The sequence below is a fragment of the Muntiacus reevesi genome, chromosome 10, assembly GCF_963930625.1.
Source record: "Muntiacus reevesi chromosome 10, mMunRee1.1, whole genome shotgun sequence".
Classification (NCBI taxonomy): Eukaryota; Metazoa; Chordata; class Mammalia; order Artiodactyla; family Cervidae; genus Muntiacus; species Muntiacus reevesi.
The window spans coordinates 84629010-84651539 of record NC_089258.1 but is presented as its reverse complement, the minus strand read 5'-3'; the positions used below and the strand labels follow the sequence as shown (position 1 = coordinate 84651539).

Sequence of the window (22530 nt, the reverse complement as noted above, 5' to 3'; positions counted from 1 at the left end):
TAACGAGGGTGCATAAAAATCAGTGCAAGAAGGTGTGTGTGCATATAAAACACAATAGTGTATGAGGGCTGGGACTTCAGGGAGCCCGGGAGACCCGATCCCTCTGGAAGGTTGTTAGAGTAAAAGTGACTCGTCCCGTTAGCAGGCGGCCGCAGGATTCAGAACCGCGGAGCAGACCAGGCAGTAGGGCGGCCCCGCGAGGGAAGAGCACAGGGCAGAATTAGCGGCAGCAAGTGCACGTCTAAACCGGGAAACATGGAAGCCGCACTCCGACCCTTAAGGAGAAGCAACCCTTTCGAGTGGGGGCCCTGGTACAGAGAGCTGCTGTAGCCCCCTGGCTCCCACGCTTCATCCGTAAGACCCGCACGGACTCACTCACTTCCGACAAGCTTGGAAGGATGTTAGAAGCCGTTGCATTTCAGCGTTCCTTTAAGCAGCTGACCCACGCACAGGTAAAGGGGCTGAATCAGAAGCCGAGTGGATGGAGGGGTGGGAGGGGGCAGGGCAGGCGCGCGGCCCCGGGGACCCCGCCCGGCCCCACGTCCGGAGTGGGTTCCGCCTACCTGTTTGAGCTGTGTCTCCGAGTTGACGTGCACATCGCAGATTTCACAGTGAAACGTCTTGTTCTGCAGGCCTGTGTTTCCCCTGTTAACCGGGCCCTTGCCTTTCACACCCACCCTAGGGAAGGCTTTGATCGTCCCGCTTCCGTTCCGAGCTTCTAGCATAGTTTTGTGCTTCGTACCTGCCAGAAATGTGAAAAAAGAAAGAAAAAAGAGAAGTCTTCTAGTAATCGCCTCCAAGACCCGATGCAGCAACACCGCGTGATGCGATGCTGAGTCTGCGAGCACTGCTCCCGGGGATTCTGCCTCGGGCACGCTCATGACAGAACACTGCAAACATGCGCTGTGAGCGCCACGTGTAACGTGACTGACCACGCATGGCCCCACGTGCCCTGTAGCAGACAAGCGCCAGCTGCAGCAGTAAACCCGAAGCCCTGAGACGACCTTAAATGGGCGCGACTTCGCTTCCTCTTGATGCTGGTAGGACATGAATGATATCTGATGAGGAAGGGTGATTTAGTTGCTACAGAGAAAGTTGGAGGTGAGCTGTACCAAATGCAATCAGCCTAAATAGGGTGTGTTTACAGAAGAGGCACTAATACAATACCCACTTTCTGAACAGAATACAAACACACTTTCCTGGCTGTGCGGTTTAGACTCAAAGCAGGAAGGTAACAGTATAGAGATCTTAATGACTGGGGAAAAAAGGTCCTGTGAGAATAGCAAAGTTCACATTGATTGGCTATTTAATTTCAAATGTTTAAAAAAAAATAAAAACGACTATAAAAGGGGGATTCACTGGCTAGGTGGGTGCACTCTGAGAAATGCTTCTTTTTATGATACCAGCCACGCCTTTGCCCATCCCACATAACTAACGTTACTCTACTGGTCAACATTTTTTTTTTTAACACTAAAATTCAGCATGGCAGTGTTCACTCAAAATTTTTCTTCCCAATTTCCTTCTTGGAGTGATAAATATTCTTTACTTTTCTTGTTTAGCCGTGTGTTTTTGCTCTGAAATTTGCTTGTGTAATCATTTATATTCTTCCTGCCATTCTGTTTTTTGTTTTTTTTTTAATTCTGTTTTAGAGGTTTTATCATCTTAATTGTGTTTATAAGATGGGTTTGATCCCTGGGTTGGGAAGATCCCCTGGAGAAGAGAAAGGCTACCCCCTCCAGTGTTCTAACCTGGAGAATTCCAGACTATATAGTCCATGGGGTTGCCAAGAGTCGGACACAACTGAGCGACTTTCACTTTCACTTATCAATTCAGGAAGCATAGGGGGAAAAAAAGAGACTCTTAGCTTCTTGTTCTTGAACCAGCGTCTCAGAACCATTCAACATCAGTAAAGAAAGATGTCGAGGGCTTTCCAGCTTGGAGCCAGTCACCAATGTCTTCGATAAGAGGCAATGAATATATGGAACAGGTTTATCCATGTTTCTCTCTTGCAAAATGATAACTTTACTGAGTCCAATATTTTAAAATGCATATTTTTACAACTTAGATCCCTCACTTTGAATCTCTATGCTTAGGCACAGCAATGAAGATATTCATATATCAACATATTAAAGAAAGAGAAAAGAGTCAACGTCTTGGGAAAAAACTGGAACAGCTGAAATATGGAGCCAGGGCACCTGTCCGTGGCGGTGGGGGTGGTGAGGCTGTCCTGGGTTCGTTCTCACCCCAACCCTGTGATCTAATGACCCAATGCTTCCTACTTTGTAAGAAGATGCCATAAATGAGAGTAAGGCAAGCAATGTTCTGGGGAGCAATGCATACATATATACACACATAATGAATGAATGAACATGTCTATATATGCACACACACGCATGCATCATTCTGCCAAGCTTTCATGTATGTGATCCTTATACAGATCAGAAGCTTTTATGTCACTATGTGAGCAGATGATTATCCAATATTCTCTATCCAAACAGATTATTTTATAAAAAAAAAATTTTTTTTCCCTTGCAGCTTATTCAGTCAAACTGATGAAGCATTCCCAGGGCCCATGTGGCTTAGGAATGTCTAAGCAGCAGAGAGCAGGAGAGAATTCTCATCCTAGGCACTTCCCTGGTTCAGTTCAGTTCAGTTCAGTCGCTCAGTCGTGTCCGACTCTTTGCAACCCCATGGACTGCAGCACAACAGGCCTCCCTGTCTGTCACCAACTGCTGGAGCTTGCTCAAACACATGTCCATCAAGTTGGTGACGCCATCCAACCATCTCATCCTCTGTCATCCCCTTCTCCTCCCGCCTTCAATCTGTCCCAGCATCGGAGTCTTTTCCAATTAGTTAGTTCTTCACATCAGGTGGCCAAAGTATTGGAGTTTCAGCTTCAGCATGAGTCCTTCCAATGAACACCCAGTACTGATGTCCTTTAGGATGGACTGGTTGGATCTCCTTGCAGTCCAAGGGATTCTCAAGAGTCTTCTCCAACACCACAGTTCAAAAGCATCTGGTGGTCTAATGATTAAGAATCCACCTTCCAATGCAGGGGATGGGGGTTTGATCCCGGTTGGGGAACTGCACAGAGCAACTAGGCCTGCATGCCACAACCGGAGAGTCCGCGGCCACAGTGAAAGGCCCCTCATGATGCAGTGAGGACCCTGTGCTGCAACCAAGACCCGGCGCAGCCAAATCAGTAAATACTGAAACAATCCTCATCCTGGCTTTCCTGAAGGCCCCTCAACTCACTGTGGTTAATACCGCCTGTGGTTTGAGCTGGTGTTTGATAGTTGCAACCAAAATGAATCAAAAAGCTGTTTCTACCTGTGTGAAGATAGAAATACTTTATCTTGCTTGGGAGGATGATAAGAAAGTCTGGCTTGGGTAGTCTTACTCAAGATTGAGTGTCAGTTGAATTAGGAAGAGGAGAAGGAAATCAAGATTTGGCCCCAATGGTAGGGGCTGAGCAACGGTAGGTAAAAATCTTAGCAACAGTAGGTAAAGATTCAGAAAACAACATGTTCTCCTTAATATCTTCAGACTCACCTATGTCTGACCCCAGAAGAAGAGATGTGAACAGAAGCTATGTGAACACTGGAGAAATACCAACCTCTCAGAAAAATCCCTGCATCATGAGCATTGCTATTTCAGTGTAGTCCCTTCCCAGAAGCTACTAAAGATAGGAAATTAAGTATATCTACTCATGCATGCCTTGCCCAGATGCAAGCATGCACACACACACACACACACACACACACACCCCAAACACATGTTTAAAATCATGCCAAGATTGGGCAAAAAACTCCAGCTAATAGCTTTGACTCTGGGGTTACCATTCATCATCAAACACAGTGGAACTTTTGTACAGTGCAACCTCCTGCGCTAGTAGCAGATTGTCAGTCATAATTAAACTGCTATTAGTTTCAAAAGAGCTGAAAGCTTCAGTAGCCTGTCAGGGTAGCTATATTTGCTCCAAGTACAGCTACAATTAAGAAAACACGTACTCTTAATTCTCAAGCATTTACCTTTTTGAGAACTCAAATGTGCATGGATAATCTAAAAACAGTGATTATTGGGAGGATTTGTGCTTATTTTATTTTTTCAGCATTGTACCTATTGTGCTAAATTACCTACCTGCTCCTAGCTGCACTATGTGATCGGTGATAATATTATGCCCGTTTGAGAGATAAACTGGGACTAAGAAAGGTAAAGTTACTTGCCTGGTTCACAAAGCAAACACTACTTGAAGTTACTGACAGGTAGAAGGTGGATTTCTAACTAAGTTCCTAGAACTATGGGGATTTAGCTAGAAATCCACTAAGGATGTCTGAGCTAGCTGAATTCCAGTTCCACAGGGATCTCTCACACCACCTTTAACTTTTCTATGTTGTTAATGCTGTCTTTTTTCTAAACTCGGATTTTAATATGAGTCTTTCAGATCCCCCTTCTCACTCTTCCCCTATAAGACGCCTTTCTGCTCAGCAGAGGATCCGGAACCAGGGTGCTACATGAAAGACAGTGGTTTTGTGCTGGCTGGTTTGGTCACCTCTGGTTTCATCCATGTGTAAATATCTCGCCAGGCTGGTATCTTTCCTTGAGACTGCACAGCAGGGTCTCGCAAAGCTGCTTCTGTAATTTGAGTGGGCTGTTTCCTTCCCACCACTTCTAAAAGGCTGGCGCTGACAATGACCTTCATTTAAAACTTCCATGTTTGCTGCAATGCAAAACCATCTCCAACCAGAGTTTAGATCAAGCAAGTCACAATGCTCCTAGAAATACTAATTTTGTTTGTTTGTTTTTTACTGGTTTGCTTTTGATTGCCTTGGATCAAGGTATTTTATCTGCAAAAATCAAAGTAATACGTGGTGTTGAGTGAATGGAGGCTAGCTTTCCCTTTAATCCCCCATCATCTTTACAGATTCCACTTTTTGGATGGCTCTTTCTTTATTTGGATTTCATGTGTTCATTTATGGCTGGTCTGGGTCTTAGTTGCTGTTCGTGGGGTTTTCTCTAGTTGCAGCGACTGGGGGCCACTCTCTAGTCACGTGGTCCGCAGGCTCCTCGTCGTGGTGGCCTCTCTTACCAGGGGTCCAGGCTCTCGAGCACAGGCCGGGAGTTGTGAAGCGTGGGCCTCATTGCGCCTCAGCATGTGGGATCTTATTTCATGGACCAGGGATTGAACCCATGTCCCGTGCATTGGAAGGCAGATTCTTAATCACTGGACCACCAGGGAAGCCCCTAGATGGCACTTAAGTTATGTACTGGTGTAAAGAAAAGGGAGGTGAGCAAGAAGACTAGCAAATAGCTGTCTAAAATTAAATCAAATCAATCATCCATTAGGTCATCAGGGAAACTGGGGAAACTTCTTTAAAATGGAAATATATATATATAATTTCTCCAAGGAGTGGCATTCAGTTCAGTTCAATCACTCAGTCATGTCCGACTCTTTGTGACCCCATGGACTGCAGCACTCCAGGCCTCCCTATCCATCACCAACTCCTGGAGTTTACCCAAACTCATGTCCATTGAGTTAGTGATGCCATCCAACCATCTCATCCTCTGTCACCCCCTTCTCCTCCTGCCCTCAATCTTTCCGAGCATCAGGGTCTTTTCCAAAGAATCAGCTCTTTGCATCAGGTGACCAAAGTAATGGAGTTTCAGCTTCAGCATCAGTCCCTCCAATGAATATTCAGGACTGATCTCCTTTAGGATGGACTGGTTGGATCTCCTTGCAGTCCAAGGGACTCTCAAGAGTCTTCTCCAACACCACACTTCAAAAGCATCAATTCTTCGGCACTCAGTTTTCCTTATAGCCCAACTCTCACAACCATACATGAATCCTGGAAAAACCATAGCTTTGACCTGTTAAAGTCAGCCACTGTTTCCCCATCTATTTGCCATCAAGTGATGGGACCAGATGCCATGATTTTAGTTTTCTGAATGTTGAGCTTTAAGCCAACGTTTTCACTCTTTTCTTTCACTTTCATCAAGAGGCTCTTTAGTTCTTCACTTTCTGAAGTGGGTGGTGTCATCTGCATATCTGAGGTTATTGATATTTCTCCCGGCAATCTTGATTCCAGCTTGTGCTTCATCCATCCCAGCGTTTCTCATGATGTACTCTGCATATAAATTAAATAAGCAGGGTGACAGTATACAGCCTTGACATACTCCTTTTCCTATTTGGAACCAGTCTGTTGTTCCATATCCAGTTCTAACTGTTGCTTCCTAACTTGCATATAGGTTTCTCAAGAGGCAGGTCGGGTGGTCTGGTATTCCCATCTCTTTCAGAATTTTCCACAGTTTATTCTGATCCACATAGTCAAAGGCCTTGGCATAGTCAATAAAGTAGAAATAGATGTTTTTCTGGAACTCTCTTGCTTTTCTGATGATCCAGTAGACGTTGGCAATTTGATCTCTGGTTCCTCTGCCTTTTCTAAATCCAGCTTGAACATCTGGAATTTCATAGTTCACATATTGCTGAAGCCTGGCTTGCAGAATTTTTAGCATTACTTTACTAGCGTGTAAGATGAGTGCAATTGTGTGGTAGTTTGAGCATTCTTTGGCATTGCCTTTCTTTGGGATTAGAATGAAAACTGACCTTTTCCACTCCTGTGGCCACTGCTGAGGTTTCCATATTTGCTGGTATATTGAGCGCAGCACTTTCACAGCATCATCTTTTAGGATTTGAAATAGCTCAACTGGAATTCCTTCACCTCCTCTAGTTTTGTTAGTAGTGATGCTTCCTAAGGCCCACTCGACTTCCATTCCAGGATGTCTGGCTCTAGTAGAGTGATCACACCATCATGATTATCTGGGTCATGAAGATCTTTTTTGTACAGTTCTTCTGTGTATTCTTGCCACCTTCTTAATATCTTCTGCTTCTGTAGGTCCATACCATTTCTGTTCTTTATTAAGCCCATCTTTGCATGAAATATTCCCTTGGTATAATTATCTTGAAGAGATCTCTTGTCTTTCTCATTCTATTGTTTTCCTCTGTTTCTTTGCATTGATCACTGAGGAAGGTTTTCTTATGTCTCCTTGCTATTCTTTGGAACTCTGCGTTCAAATGGGTATATCTTTCCTTTTCTCTTTTGCTTTTCACTTCTCTTCTCAGCTATTTGTAAGGCCTCTTCAGACAGCCATTTTGCCTTTTTGCATTTCTTTTTCTTGGGGATGGTCTTGATCCCTGCCTCCTATGTAATTGGCACCAAAAACCTCCATGTTCTCTCTCTGTTTTTATTCCTCTAAATGGCTAGTTGGAAGTACTGATGCTGAAGCTGACACTCCAATACTTTGCCCATCCAATGTGAAGAGCCAACTCATTAGAAAAGACCTTGATGCTGGGAAGAGAAGGGAATGACAGAAGATGAGATGGTTGGATGGAATCACTGACTCGATGCACATGAGTTTGAATAAGCTCCGGGAGCTGGTGATGGACAGGAAAGCCTGGCATGCTGCAGTCCATGGGGTCGCAAAGAGTCTGACACAACTGAGTGACTGAACTGAACTGAACATTCTGTTTGTCTTGAGCATGAAACCACTCTTAAAAGAAATGGTGCATAAAAGTACATGATAAGAAAATGCATCTTGACATAACTCTGAAATCACTCATTCTAGTTGTTCATCCATGAGAAGTCACTAAACCTGAAATAACTAAACTCTGAATGGTGACAGCTACATAAAATTCTTTGGTTACATAATATATTCCAAATCACCCATATTTCAATTTCCAAAGTACATTATTTAAGAATTATAAGAATCTAAAAAATTCCAGCAGAACTATTCATATCCCTAAAGGATGATGCCATCAAGATTTTGCATTCATTATGTCAGCAAATGTGGAAGACCCAGCAGCGGCCACAGGACTGGAAAAGGTCAATCCTTATCCCAATTCCCAAGAAGCGTGGTACTAAAGAATGTGCTAAGCATCAGACAACTGCACTCATCTCCCATGCTAGGAAGGTCATACTTATAATCTTGCATGCTACACTTCAGCATTATGCAAACCAAGAACTTCCAGACATCCAAGCTAGATTTAGAAAAGGATGAGGAACCAGAGATCAAATTGTCAACATCTGCTGGGTAATAGAAAAAGCAACAGGACTTCAGAAAAACATGTATCTCTCTTTCATTGATTATGCTAAAGCCTTTGACTGTGTGGATCATGACAAACTGTGGAAAGCTTTTAGAGAAATGGGAATACCAGACCATCTTACCTGTCTCCTGAGAAGCCTGTATTTGGGTCAAGAAGCAACAGTTAGAACCCTGTATGGAATAACTGATTGGTTCAAAATTGAGAAAGGAGTATGGCAGGGCTGTCTGCTGCCACCCTGTCTGTTTAATCTATACGCTGAGCACATCGTGAGAAATGCCTGGCTGGATGAGTGACAAGCCGGAATCAAGATAGACAGGACAAACATGGACAACCTGAGATATGTGGATGATACTACTCTAATGACAGAAAATGAAGAGGAACTCAAGAGCCTCTTGATGAGGGTGAAGGAGGAGAGTGAAAGAGCTGGCTTAAGAATAAATGAAAAATCTAAGATCACGGCATCGGCCCCATCACTTCATGGCAAATTGAAGGGGTAGAGGTGGAAGTGGTGACAGAGCTCCTCTCCTTGGGCTCAGAATCACTGCAGACGGTAACGGCAGCCATGGGATCAGAAGATGATTGCTTCTTAGCAGGAAAGCTACGACAAACCTAGACAGTGTGTTGAAAAGCAGACATTATTCTACCGACAAAGGTCCACATAGTCAAGGCTGCGGTCTTCCCAGTGGTCACATGCGGTTGTGAGAGCTGGACTGTAAAGAAGGCAGAGTGCCAAAGAACTGATGCCTTTGAACTGTGGTGCTGGAGAAGACTCCTGAGAGTCTCTTGAACTGCAAGGAGATCAAGTCAGTTAATCTTAAGGGAGATCAACGCTGAATATTCACTGGAAGGACTGATGCTGAAGCTGAAGCTCCAGTATTTTGGTCATCTGATGCAAACAGACGACTCATTGGAAAAGTTCCCAATGCTGGAAAAGACTGAGGGCAGAAGGAGAAGAGGGTATCAGAGGATGAGATGGCTGAACAGCATCACCGACGCAATGAACATGAACTTGGGCAAACTCCGGGAGATGGTGAGGGACAGGGAGGCCTGGCGTGCTGCAGTCCATGGGGTTGCAGAGAGCTGGACACAACGAGGTGACCGAACAACAACAACAAAAGAGCAGGCGTGTGTCCACGTGTAATGGATTCACTTTGCTGGACACTGGAAACAGACACAGCATTGTAAACCAACTATAGGTCAAAAAAATATTAAAAAAAAAATTCCACTCTCTGATAGAAACTTCTGGGGTGATGGAAATGGTCTTGGTCTGTACCCACCAATGTGGTGGCCTTTAGTCAGAGACACTCTTCAGCGCTTGATATGAGGCTACTGCAACTGAGTTGGCCATTGATTTCCATTTAAATCACCACCTGCGGCTAGTGTTCACCTCATTAGATAGTGCAGCTCTTGTACTCAAGCATGTCCTGCGTGAACATGTGTCACGCAGAGGCAGTGTGGCTGAGCTGTCTTGTTTTAATCATTTGAAAGAAAGTTTAAAGAAGGCAGGACAGCAGACTTGTGATGGAAGAGTCTATGTTTTTTCCATCCAACTGAAGTCTTATCGTCATCCCAGAAGATGTTGAAGAGAAGTGATAGATATCTCTGGGCCTTAATAATAACAGGGCCGTGGACTTGGACTACCGCTGACCGGCTTAAATGAGTTTTTCACTTGAAACATGAAATGACAAATCTCTAGAGGAAACGAATCTTTACACAGTCCCTTCCTGAACAGAGGCACGCACTGGACCTGGGCTTCTTGAAGGCAACTCCTGGGTTTTGTTCAAATTTTCATTCTCAGGGCCCAATGCATGGTAGTCAATCAGTGAAGATTAGCAAAGAATTGGATATTAATAAAGATCAACAAACACAAATTCATAAAGAGAGTTATGAGCTCAGGTTCTCAGATGGTATAAGCCACAGTTTGTCTCCATTAGGAGGTTTCAATTTACTGAACTGTTGCAGGAGGTACATTTTTTAATCTTAAGGTATTATTTTGGCATGCCCACAAGCTCAAGAAATTTTAGTCAATCTTCTCTTTCTCCTTCTTAACATTGTTTTCATGTTTAAGCAAAAATTTAGAAATCTCTAAGCATTTTAAAAGCCAGCCAAGTCCATCTTTCAATAATGTTGCTTTTTTCTATATTAAAACTTAGTGAAGGAGAATAAGCTCTGTGTAGGTACAGAAAAGCTGGAACATGCTTAGTGAAAATGATCAATAACCATTTTAAGTTATCACCAGAAAAATCTGCCAAATTAGTAATGAGGCTGCTTATAAAATTTCAAAGGATTTGTTTTTCCAATTACATACAGAAACTCATTAAAATTGGCTAAGCAAAGCATTAACTTAGCAGGATGTTTGGGGGGAATTTCTGTAAAGAAAGAGACAAAACATATCTTTCGATAGTATCTGTGTCCATAACATAAAAATAAAAGGAGACTTCAAGGTCTCTTAGAAAGAGTATGTCCTCTTAAGGTGTTGCAAGCATTCTTAGAAAGTTTTGTGAATCATGCTAGCAAGTTCAGGAGAATGGCTTTTCCTCCCAAATTAAAAAAAAAAAAAACAACAACAGAAATCCTATATTCCAGGGCTATTCCAAAAAATTAACTAACTTTGAATGGTTATATTGTAATGAAAAATAAAAAGAGCAAGCACGTGAAATAACACAGTGACCCAGCTGGGGCTCCCAGGCGACTCAGTTGTAAAGAACCGCCTGCCATGCCTAAGACACAAGAGACGCAGCTTCCATCCCTGGGACGGGCACATCTCCTGGAATAGGAAGTGACATCCCACCCCCTTTTCTTGCCTGGAAACTTCCATGGAAAGAGGCGCCTGGAGGGCTACAGTCCATGGGGCCACAAAGAGTCAGACACGACTGAGCGACTGAGCAGACAGCAGCTGCTGTGATTCTGCTAATAATCATACCATAACATTTCATCCTCACAAGGTGCATATGGCCTCTTAACTCCATGAGAGAGAGAGAGAGAGAGACGATGAACAGAGAGAGAAGAAGAGAGAAAGGGGCCCAAAGACAAGTGCCTTGCCCAGGTTCACACAGAAAAGTTCTCTGCAGATTTGAGGTAAAAATTAAATCTGATCTCTTCTAGTTCACCCTAGTCTATTCCATTAAGCTGTAACAAAGGCAGTGTTTGATGAAAATTGTTTTCCCAATATTTATGATTAAGAATGCATTTTCAAGTCAAAATGTGGAAACAGCCTAAATGTCCATCAACACATGAGTGGATAAAGGTGATGTGGTACATGTATATAATGGAGTACTACTCAGCCATAAAAGAGAATGGAATAATACCATTTGCAGCAACATAGATAGCCCTAGAAATTAATTATAATACTAAGTGATGTAAGTCAGACAGATAAAGAAATATATGATATCACTTATGCCTGGAATCTTAAAAAATAACACAGATGAACTTATTTACAAAACAAACAGATTCACAGACTTCAAAAAGAAATTCACAATTACCAAAGGGGAAACAAGGAGTGGGGAGGGACAAATTAGGAGGTTGTGATTAAAGCAGATAAACAACAGAGACCTACTTTATAGCACAAGGAACTCTACTGAATATTCTCTGTGTGTGTTAGTTACTCAGTCGTGTCTGACTCTTTGTGACCCCATGGACTGTAGTTTGCCAGCCTGCTCTGTCTATGGAATTCTCCAGGCCAGAATACTGGAGTGGGTAGCTATTTCCTTCTCCAGGGGACCTTCCCAACCCAGGGAGAGAACCCAGGTGTCCTGCATTGCAGGTAAATTCTTTGTCTTAGCCACCAAGGAAGCCCACTCAATATTGTATAATAACCTATATGGGAAAAGAATCTGAAGAAGAATGAATATATGTATAACTGAATCACTTTGTCATACATATGAAACTAACACAACATTGAAAAATCACCTTCTCCAATAAAATTTTAAAAAGAAGAATGTGTTTTCCAAGATTAAGACTAAAATGTGTCTTGAAGGTAGTTGACTTCCCGTGAACCACCCATAAGTATATAACTCTCCACTCAGTGTCACAGGCCTTAGCTCATGTCTATGGTGCTGCTGCTGCTAAGTCACTTCAGTCGTGTCCGACTCTGTGCGACCCCATAGACGGCAGCCCACCAGGCTCCCCTGTTGCTGGGATTCTCCAGGCAAGAACACTGGAGTGGGTTGCCATTTCCTTCTCCAAAGCATGAGAGTGAAAAGTGAAAGTGAAGTCACTCAGTCATGTCTGACTCTTAGCGACCCCATGGACTGCAGCCTACCAGGCTCCTCCATCCATGGGATTTTCCAGGCAAGAGTACTGGAGTGGGTGCCATTGCCTTCTCTGGCTCATATCTATGACGTATTTCCAAAGGAATAAAAAAGAAAACACTTAGAATTACAATGTAAATGCAAAAGACACATCTCCCCATTCTGCAGCTGGGTTGCTTCTCATGACAACTGATATTCAAACCTGGTTCCCTGAAAAACACAGCCAAGTCTTTTTCAGTGTTTTCCTGTTAATAAAATCTGGATCTAAGAAGAAACTGGAGGTCTTTTAAAGATCTATTGATGGGGTAGAGGTGAGTGGAGGAAGCAGTGGTGGGTATGATTGTAGTCTGCTCTGAGTGCAGCTTGCAAGGTGGTCCTTAAAGAGAACTAGAAACCAGGGGTTGGGTGGACTGCTATCCAAAGGGGTCCTGCTTTCCAGTAGCATCATGGACTGACAACTCTAAATGCTGTCAGTGTGAGGACTCCTCTCTGAAAACTATTTTATTGGTGTATATTCTAAATAATGGGTGTAGTTACTGATGAGATCTAGTATTTATTAAATAAGCAAACCGTCTGCTCCATCTGTCAAACTCACTATTATGTAGCCATCCCCAGAAACACAGAAATGCTACTACAAGCTTTAAGTTTCACTAGTCATTTCAGAGTAGTTCAAAATCCTCTGAGCTCACAAAGGCTGCAATTCACGCGCCTGGAGAATGACCTTTTTTTAATGTAAACAACAGCTCGTAAATGGACAAGGAGAGCAATGCGATCGTAAAGATGGACGGACCGAGAATCTGTCACAGAGTGAAGTCAGAAAGAGGAAAAAGCAAACAGTATATTGATGCATGTATGTGGCGTCTGGAAAGGCGATGGTGACGAGCCAGTCTGCAGGGAAGGAGTAGAGATGCAGAGGAGAGCGGCCGTGCGCGCGGGAGGCGGGCGGACGGGTGAACGGGGACCGGGCTCACTCGCACACCAGCGTGTCCCGCAGCCCGTGGGCGGCCGTGGCACCGCAGGGGAGCCAGCTCAGAGCTCCGCGAGGCCCCGCAGCGGCGGCGCCCGGCGGGCGTGCGGCAGGCGCCAGAGCGGGGACCCGTGGGTGCAGGCGGCTGCTGCGCCCCGCCGGCCGCAGAAAGGGACCCGGCGCGGCGAAGCCGCTGTGCCCCGGCCTGGGGAAGCTCGGCTCCGCTATCCAGGGGCCGGGCGGTGAGGGACGGGCCGGGCGGTCTCGGAGCAGGTGAGCTCCGCTGGGCCGCGTCAGCGGCCTGTCGCGGGGGCCTTCGCGGCCCCGTCTCCTTCTCCCACCCCGATCAGCCCCTAGAGCCCACGGGCCCTCAGACCCCTGCCTCCACACCCGCTGCCGAAGGTCCCCGAACGGGAACCCAGCTCAGCGACCTCACGGTGAGTCCGCCGAGGGCCGCTCCCACCCCGGGCAGGACAGGGGCGAATGTCCGGCCTCGCCCTCTGCAGCCCCCGCGGGTTTCCGCTCGGCGTAACCCACGGGAGGTGTCTGATGCGGAGAGAAAAACACCCCAGAGGGAAGAGGAGGGTGAGGGCGGTGTACCCCCGCCCCGGGCTGAAACCTCGGGGCAGACGTGCCCAGAAAGGGGCTCGGTCAGGGTGACGGCCCATCGCCCCCTAAGCCTCCGGTGAGGCGGCTTAGGCTGCTTCTCAGCTCCGCCTGCGAAACACTGCGCAACGTTTTTGCTTCCTTTCTTTTTCCTTTTCCCAAACACTGTAGCTTCCCAGGCGCTGGCTATATAATAAATCAAAACCCCTGGATGTAGGAAATATATTTAGGATATATAATAGGATATATATGCAGGATATATGGACCTTCCAAGTGGTTAAGTGGAAAAGAATCACATGTCCAGTCCCTGAATCAGGAAGATCCCCTGGAGGAGGGCATGGCAACCCCCTCAGTGTTCTTGCCTAGAGACCTGCATGGACAGAGGAGCCTGGCGAGCTCCAGTCCTCAGGGTTGCAGAGAGTCAAGACATGACTGGCTGACTAAAGAGCAGCAGCAGCAGGTATATAATAAATCAGAATCCCTGGATGTATATATATTAATACATATGGAAATATATTTAAATAAGCATAAATGCATATATATTTACATATACTTAAATGAATATAAATTTATTTATATATAAACATATGGATGTACTTTTATATCAATATAAAATATATGAATATATATTTATACATATAAAATATATACATATTTAAGGCTCCAAACGCAATTCTGACACACAAACCATAGATGACCATAGAACTGGAATATGGAAAATGTTGACCTGATGTGATAAAAAGAAATAAGTCATTCCTTCTTTGCTCTTAATCAGATAGCTCTGATCAGAATTCCGGAAGGACATCCAAATTCTTAATAAATTAACTGCAGACTCCAAGGGTATGGTTTATCTGTCAAAATGAGCCTCCCCTCAAAATGAATGTTTCTCTGTCATGATGGGGAATGACCAAGAATGCTTGAGCACTGAATGGACATCCAATGATGTCCACTCTCTCCCATGACCATGCACCCAGGAAGCATGTCTTTGCAGGAGGAAGGGGGGAATCTGAAGGTCTGGATTCCGACTTGGGGCCGATGCTCTTCTCTGTGTCCCAGGCCCTGCGCTCCTGAACTCTCCCTGACTACCACTCGTGTTGCCTGCAGGGGGGGCGTGTGTGCGGGAGGAACTGTCCCCCGCCTGCAATTACACCCTTAGAGGCGTGAAGTCAATACTGGAATGTCGCTTGGGCAGCAGTGATTGGCCGATGCCTCCATCTCTGCACAGCTGCACTATTAACTCAGGGTATGATTCACAAATGATCCTTTTCCTGTCGTATCGGCTGACAGAGACCTGGCAATGAACCCAGTCTTTCAGAGAAAAGCTGATCTGGCCAAAGGGCTGGCTAAAATCTCAGGCAGGACATAAATAAATAAATAAACAAAAAATAAATAAAATCTTTATATAAGTCAAAATAAATATATTCTCTCTCTCCATATATGTTAGATAGATAGATATCTAGTTAGATAGGCTTATATATAGATATATAACATCTTTAAACATATAGATAGATAGATATAGAGAAAGCAAGTAGATGGAGTCAAAAAAAGAGCAAGTAGATGGAATCAAAATATATCCAGAGAACATTCCATACTGGCTTATCAGTATTTTCAGTTCTGCTATATTAAAGTTTACTGTTTAAGATAGAGAGACCTGGGTTTGAATAATGGCTTGTCACCTAACCAATCATGTGTCGTCTTCTCTGAACCTCAATCAAAGCAGGGGAATAGTATCTTTAGGTTGTCAGAAAAAATAAGTAAAATCTTTCACGTAGATATCTTACCTCAAGATAAGGTAAGATGTCTTATCTTGCTTCTGTCTATAGGAAGCATTTTCTTAAGTTTAATCGTCCAGTTCAAATAAATTTAGCCCAAACAACATTATTTACCATAAAAACCGTAATAAGGAGGTTTGAACCAAAATCACATGGAGTTATGCAACCCAATTTTGCAACTCTATTATTGGTGCAACTTTAGAAAATTTCATTTAGAAGCAAATGCATGGAAATAACACAGCAATCTAGGAATCATATAAACACAAAGCTGATGCTTTAGAATTACATTTTACTGTCTCTCCTCGTGTTTATAAAACACACACGCACATCCACACACACACACACAGAGCACGGTGTGTGAGCCCTGGAAACCCTTCGCTGCCTTCATGCCAGTGACACTTTGCTTGTCACTTTTACTTTTTAACGGTTAATGAGTTCCATGTAATAATTGCCCGTTTTCTGCCACCCCTCTGTCCCCTGCTGCAAAAGATCTCATCTATTCAGAGGAGCATAATTGCAGAGCTGCTGAGACAGAGAAGGAACGGCTGCATCTCACCACTGTTGTGGGCCTCCAGCTGGGAGGCGGAGTTGACAGCAACCTTGCAGAGGGAGCAGTAGAGCAGCCTCTTGGCCTTTTCCTCCTCGGTCTCCGCGGAGGGACAGGAGCTGTTGCCGCTGGCCGGGGTGGGGCTCTTCTCCACTTTAGAGGTGATCTCAGCTGTCATAACACTGCTCTTGCGAATCTCCACAGTCGTCGTCGTTGATATTGCTGGCGTCCCTGTGGTACTCTCTGCAGTCAGAATGCACAGGAGAAAGGCAGAGACAGTGGCATTATCTTTCCCTATTTGAAAATGCATCCCTGATACTGCATTCCGGTAATAATGAGAAGAGCAACTAGCCCTGACCCCCTGTCAACCACGTGGCAGTCATCTCCTGAGGAAATGACACAGATGCACACTTACAGTTGTGTCTATTGATAGAACACATTTGGACAATTCTTGAAAATACATACAAATAGGCTTTAACGTGCTTCCTTGAGGTAAATAAACATGCTCAAATTTCTCCTGTTGACATGTGGCCTTACTAAAATATTCTTTATAGTGCACTGTGCTTTGTATATGTCTGCTAGGATGGCTTTAAAAAATACAATGGAGAGTAAATGCCTCTAAGGTGCTTTCACTCCTCTTTACTGCTTGTCTTTCTGTTTTCCTCTACATCTCTGTCTGTAATTTAAAACAAAGTAGGTAAAATAGGGCTTCCCGGGTAGTCCTGTGGTTAAGAACCACCTTGCAACGCAGGGGACGCTGGTGCGATCCCTGGTCTGGGGAGATCCCACATGCGTGGGGCACCCGAGCCTGCTGAGCCCACCTCCTGCAACGACTGAGCCGTCTGTACACCCTAAGGCCGTGCTCCGGAACAGGAGCCGCCACCGCAATGAGAAGAATACAGACTGCAGCTAGAGAGATGCCCCGCTCCCCGTAACTGGAGAAAGCCCGTGTGCAGCGACAAAGCCCCAGAGCAGTCAAAAACAAATAAAATGAGATAAAATCATGGTCAAGACCCTTTAGAAAAGTTGGTTGTGATCCTGTGCGTGCTTGTGCAAAATATATGGTAAGTAAAGGACCCTGATGTCACACTGCTTTGTCAAGATCAAAGGTTTATAAAATCCTTACCTTACTTACAAACAGCTGTATGTTCAACAAATACAAAAAATCATCCATATACAAATAAGACTAATTCTAATCTGGCATGTTTATTAAGCATATGACCTGCACCGGGACGAGTTCAGGGGGCGTGTGACTCAAAAGTGCTCAAACACCAGTGACTCCTCTTCATACGGAATTCACGGGCTGGTCGCACCATGCTAATGTCACAGCTTTCAAGAGTGTGATGACCAGGAAGGTGTTGATGCACTGTAACCCTACACCCTCTGGCTCTGAACCCTGATTCTAAATCTGGAGAGGTCAACCTCCAAAGTGAGCCCACCTTGTCTTAGCTTCACTTGGATAGACACAGCTCCCAACCCAAATAGGCTAGTTAACATGGTGTTAGCAGCGTCTGCCAAGTCCAGCATGAATTGCAGATGAGCTCCATGCCCTCTGCTTTCTATTTTTATATCCCTTTTCACTGCCTCCCGGCTGGCTAGCTCTTAACCTCCTGCTCAAAATATTCCCAGGCAGCCGTTCCAGCCACAGCTGCGCTTGGAATTGTTTCTCCTCCCACAGGCTGCCGCGCTCACTATCCAATGAGTCCATGGTAAATGGGGTGGGCAGTGGCCATAAAGGACGGCGGTCTACTTGCAGTGAGGGGCTGTCCTCATAAAAATGTAGTTCTTGTTAATGTCTGTTACCAACAAGCCTTTGAACTTGGATTTTCACTTTCATCTGGAGAGAGAGGTGGGAATATGGGTAAGGGTGGTTATGACTTCTTTCCCAAATATGGCCAGAAACACTAGTCAGTCAGAAGAGAGAGGGATCCTTGCTGTTTGTTTTTAATTAATTAATTTTTACTAAAATTTTTGAACTATAGTTGATTTACAAAGTTTCAGGTGTACACAAAGTGATTCTGCAATATACATTTAGCTATTATATATCTACATATGTGTGTGTATTTATATATATACTATATATATGTCTATGTGAATATATTCTTTTCTGGATTCTTTCCCATTATAAAGGATGCTGAAGGATATTGGATAGAGCAGTTTATCTGGAGCTTCACTTTGCTTGACCCTTCATATATTTTTTACCACTTATTCAGCCATAAGACCACTAAGGTCCCCTGCAGTATCATGGAGAACATCTTATAACTATGTTAGAAAAAATAGTCATAGTGTCATCACCAGTTTTTCTCATGGCAAGAGAAAAATAAATAAAATTAACTATCACCAATTTTTGCCACAAGAACGCATTACCTTGAACAATGAAAGGTCCACTTCCTGACTAGCTTTTACTCATTTTCTAAGGTACCAAAATTAAAATATCAGGTAATACCAGAAAATTTCAAATCCTATAAGATGACACTGTTAAAGTGCTGCACTCAATAGGCCAGCAAATTTAGAAAATTCAGCAGTGGCCACAGGACTGGAAAAGGTCAGTTTTCATTCCAATCACAAAGAAAGGCAATACCAAAGAAAATTCAAACTACCACACAATTGCACTCATCTCACAAACTAGCAAAGTAATGCTAAAAATTCTCCAAGCTAGGCTTCAACAGTACATGAACCGAGATCTTCCAGATGTTCAAGCTGGATTTAGAAAAGGCAGAGGATCCAGAAATCAAATTGCCAACATCCGTTATATCATAGAAAAAGAGAATTCCATAAAAAATCTACTTTTGCTTCATTGACTATGCTAAAGCTTTTTACTGTGTGGATCACAAATTGTGGAAAATTCTTAAAGAGATGGGAATACCAGACCACCTTACCTGCCTCCTGAGAAACGTGTATGCAGGTCAAGAAGCAACAGTTAGAACTGGACATGGAACAACAGACTGGTTCCAAATCAGGAAAGGAGTACGTCAAGGTAGTATCTTGTCACCCTGCTTATTTAACTTATATGAAGGGTACATAATGAGAAATGCCAGGCTGGATGAAGCACAAGCTGGAATCAAGATTACCAGAAGAAATATCAATAACTTCAGATATGCAGATGACACCACCCTTATGGCAGAAAGCAAAGAACTAAAGTGCCTCTTGATGAAAGTGAAAGAGAGTGAAAAAGTTGGCTTAAAGCTCAACATTCAAAAAATGAAGATCATGGCATCCAGTCCCATCACTTTGTGGCAAATAGATGGGGAAACAATGGAAACAGTGACAGACTTCATTTTCTTGGGCCCCCAAATCACCTCAGATGGTGACTGCAGCCATGAAATTTAAAGACGCTTGCTCCTTGGAGGAAAAGCTATGACCAACCTAGACAGCATATTAAAAAGCAGAGACATTTCTTTGTCAACAAAGGTCCGTCTAGTCAAAGGTCTGTCTAGTCAAAACTACTGGGTTTTTCCCAGTGGTCATTATGGATGTGAGAGTTGGACTATAAAGAAAGCTGAGCACTGAAGAATTGATGCTTTTGAACTGTGGTGTTGGAGAAGACTCTTGAGAGTCCCTTGGACTGCAAGGAGCTCAAACCAGTGAATCCTAAAGGAAATCAGTCCTGAATATTAATTGGAAGGACCGATGCTGAAGCTCAAGCTCCAGTACTTTGGCCACCTGATGCAAAGAGCTGACTCATTAGAAAAGACCCTGATGCTGGGAAAGATTGAAGGCGGGAGGAGAAGGGGACAACAGAGGATGAAATGGTTGGATGGCATCACCGACTCAATGCACATGAGTTTGAGCAAACTTTGGGAGATGGTGAAGGACAGGGAAGCCTGGCGTGCTGCAGTCCACGAGGTCACAAAGAGTCGGACACGGCTGAGCGACTGAACAACCGTTCACGGGGTTCTCAAGGCAGAAACGCTGGATGCTTTGCCGTTCCCTTCTCTGGTGGACCACGTTCTGTCAGAACTCTCTACCGTGACACGCCTGTCGGGCGGCCCTACACGGCACAGCATTATCCCCAGAGGATAAAGTACATTTATACCAAGAATGTCAAAGGTTAGAGACTCCTGACTGTCTGTGGCTCAGGCTTAGTACAGTATTGATGTTTCCTAAGGGAAGTCCCTTGCATGAGACAGGCTCAGGGAAATCAGGATCAAAACACTGAATTTCTGGTACTGATTCACTGGTGGCTCACGGTAAAGATATGCCTACAACGCAAGAGACCCGAGTGTGATGCCTGGGTTGTGAAGAGCCCCTGGGGAAGGAAATGGCAACTACTCCAGTATCTTTGCCAGGAGAATTCCATGGACGGTGGAGCCATGCAGTCCACTGGGTCGCAAAGTGTCGGACTCAACTAAATGACTAACACTTTCACTCCACCTTGTTACATTTTTTAGGCCACATAGCTGGACAAAGATCTGTTATTAATATTATTATTTTCTCAAGATTAAGGTTAGTTTGAGAGAAATACAGTTATGTTTTTCACTGTAAATTTAATATATAGATCTTGAGTCCACAGAGGTAAGAGTATTATTAACATATAACGAGATATGAATTTTTCAGTTACTTTTAATTTACCAGTAGTAAAGAGGACTTTTTTTTTAAACAAGTAAGGTAAATATATTTTAAGATTAAGCCATAGAGGAATCAACTATTTTATTTAGATGGCCCTTGGTTTCTGCATCCATTTTAAAATATTTTTTTAAAAAATTCCAGAAACTTCCAGAAAACAAAATTTTGCTGTGGGAAGGCAATTATTTACATACCATTTACATTGTATTTGCAACTATTTACATAATGTTTCATAGTTTTAGGTATTAGAAGTAATCGGAGATGATTTAAAGTAAATGGGAGGATGTGTATAGGTTAAATGCTACATCATTTTATATAAGCACTTGAGCATCCATAGATTTTGGTATCTACAGGAGTTTTGGAACCAGTTCCCCATGGATATCAATGGATGACTGTACATTGCATAGAAAATGACATATAACAAAGCTATTTTCTTTACTATGGAACATTAAATTACCAATTATGCATGATACCTATCCACTCATTAAAATAAAATTTTATATCATTGATCATGTTAATAACATACACTCTTGCTAGGATGTGATGAGACATACCCCTGTGATCTTCTTCCCAAAACTCATAACCCTTGTCTAACCATGATAAAAGCATAAACAAACCTAAATTCAATGACATTCTACACAATCCTTAATCAAGGGTCCTCAAAAATGTCTAGGTCACCAAAACAAGAAAAGTCTGACAAACTGTCATAGTCCAGACAAGTCTAAGAACTCAGGATGTCTAAATATAATCTGGTGTTCTGATTGGAATCTGGGGCAAAAAGAAAAAAGGAACATTAGGTAAAAATTTAGGAAATTCAGAGGAAGTATGGAATCTTGTATAAACAGTGTATCAGTTCTGGTTCTCTAGCTTTGACAAATGCACCACAATAATGTGGGATGCTAATAACAAGGAAAACTTAAGAGCATATACTGGAGCCCTCTGTAGTATTCTTGTACCTCTTTTGTAGATTTAAAGCTAGTCTAAAATTGAAAGTTTATTGATAAAAAAGAGCTAGAACCAGTCACCACACAGTGCATCATTCAGTTGCTTTGCAGAATCACAGAAGTGATCTTGGTGGTTATATGCTACAGCTTTCTTGGTTTTTAGATGAGGAAATTTCCATAAAACTGGGACTTGACGTTTCATCTCCCACTTCCAAATCCTTATTTCAGGTCCAAATTGTTATTCTATGTTGTAGTGATTCATGTATTTGAACTTCACTCCATCAACATTTATTGAGCTCCTATAGCTCAGACGGTTAAGTGTCTGCCTACAATGCGGGAGACCCGGGTTCGATCCCTGGGTCGGGAAGATCCCCTGGAGAAGAAAATGGAAACCCACTCCAGTATTCTTGCCTGGAAAGTCCCATGGACTGAGGATCCTGGTAGGCTACAGGCCATGGGGTCGCAAAGAGTCGGACACGACTGGGTGAGTTCACTTGTTGTGCACTAGGCTCTGCCTAAGCCACTGGAGATGGGAAGGATAACAGATGTTCATTACATGGCTCATAAGACATCCCATGATGATCTGAAATAACAGTGATAAACACACCAGCCCTTCTTCCATCCATTTTGTCCGTTCATACATCCTTGCATTTATACATGACGTAAAAATGCATTCAATAAATATTTATCCAAAGAAAACAATGAATGAATAAATGAACAAATGAATGAACAAGAGACAATTAGAGCTAAAGATAAAGCATTTACAAATACTAACAC

At 43.4% G+C, this 22530-nt stretch overlaps 1 protein-coding gene across 3 annotated transcripts in view; it reads right to left on the bottom strand.

Annotated features, from left to right (window-relative positions):
• Window positions 1-22530, bottom strand: part of ZNF385D (zinc finger protein 385D) — a 940966-nt gene that overhangs the window by 7689 nt on the left and 910747 nt on the right. For all 3 annotated transcript variants that reach the window (XM_065947373.1, XM_065947375.1, XM_065947374.1), the window contains 2 exons: window positions 16253-16486; window positions 564-742 (listed from right to left, as the gene is read on the bottom strand). In XM_065947373.1, the coding sequence (XP_065803445.1) occupies window positions 564-742; window positions 16253-16486 (413 nt within the window). The remainder of the gene's footprint in view (window positions 1-563; window positions 743-16252; window positions 16487-22530) is intronic.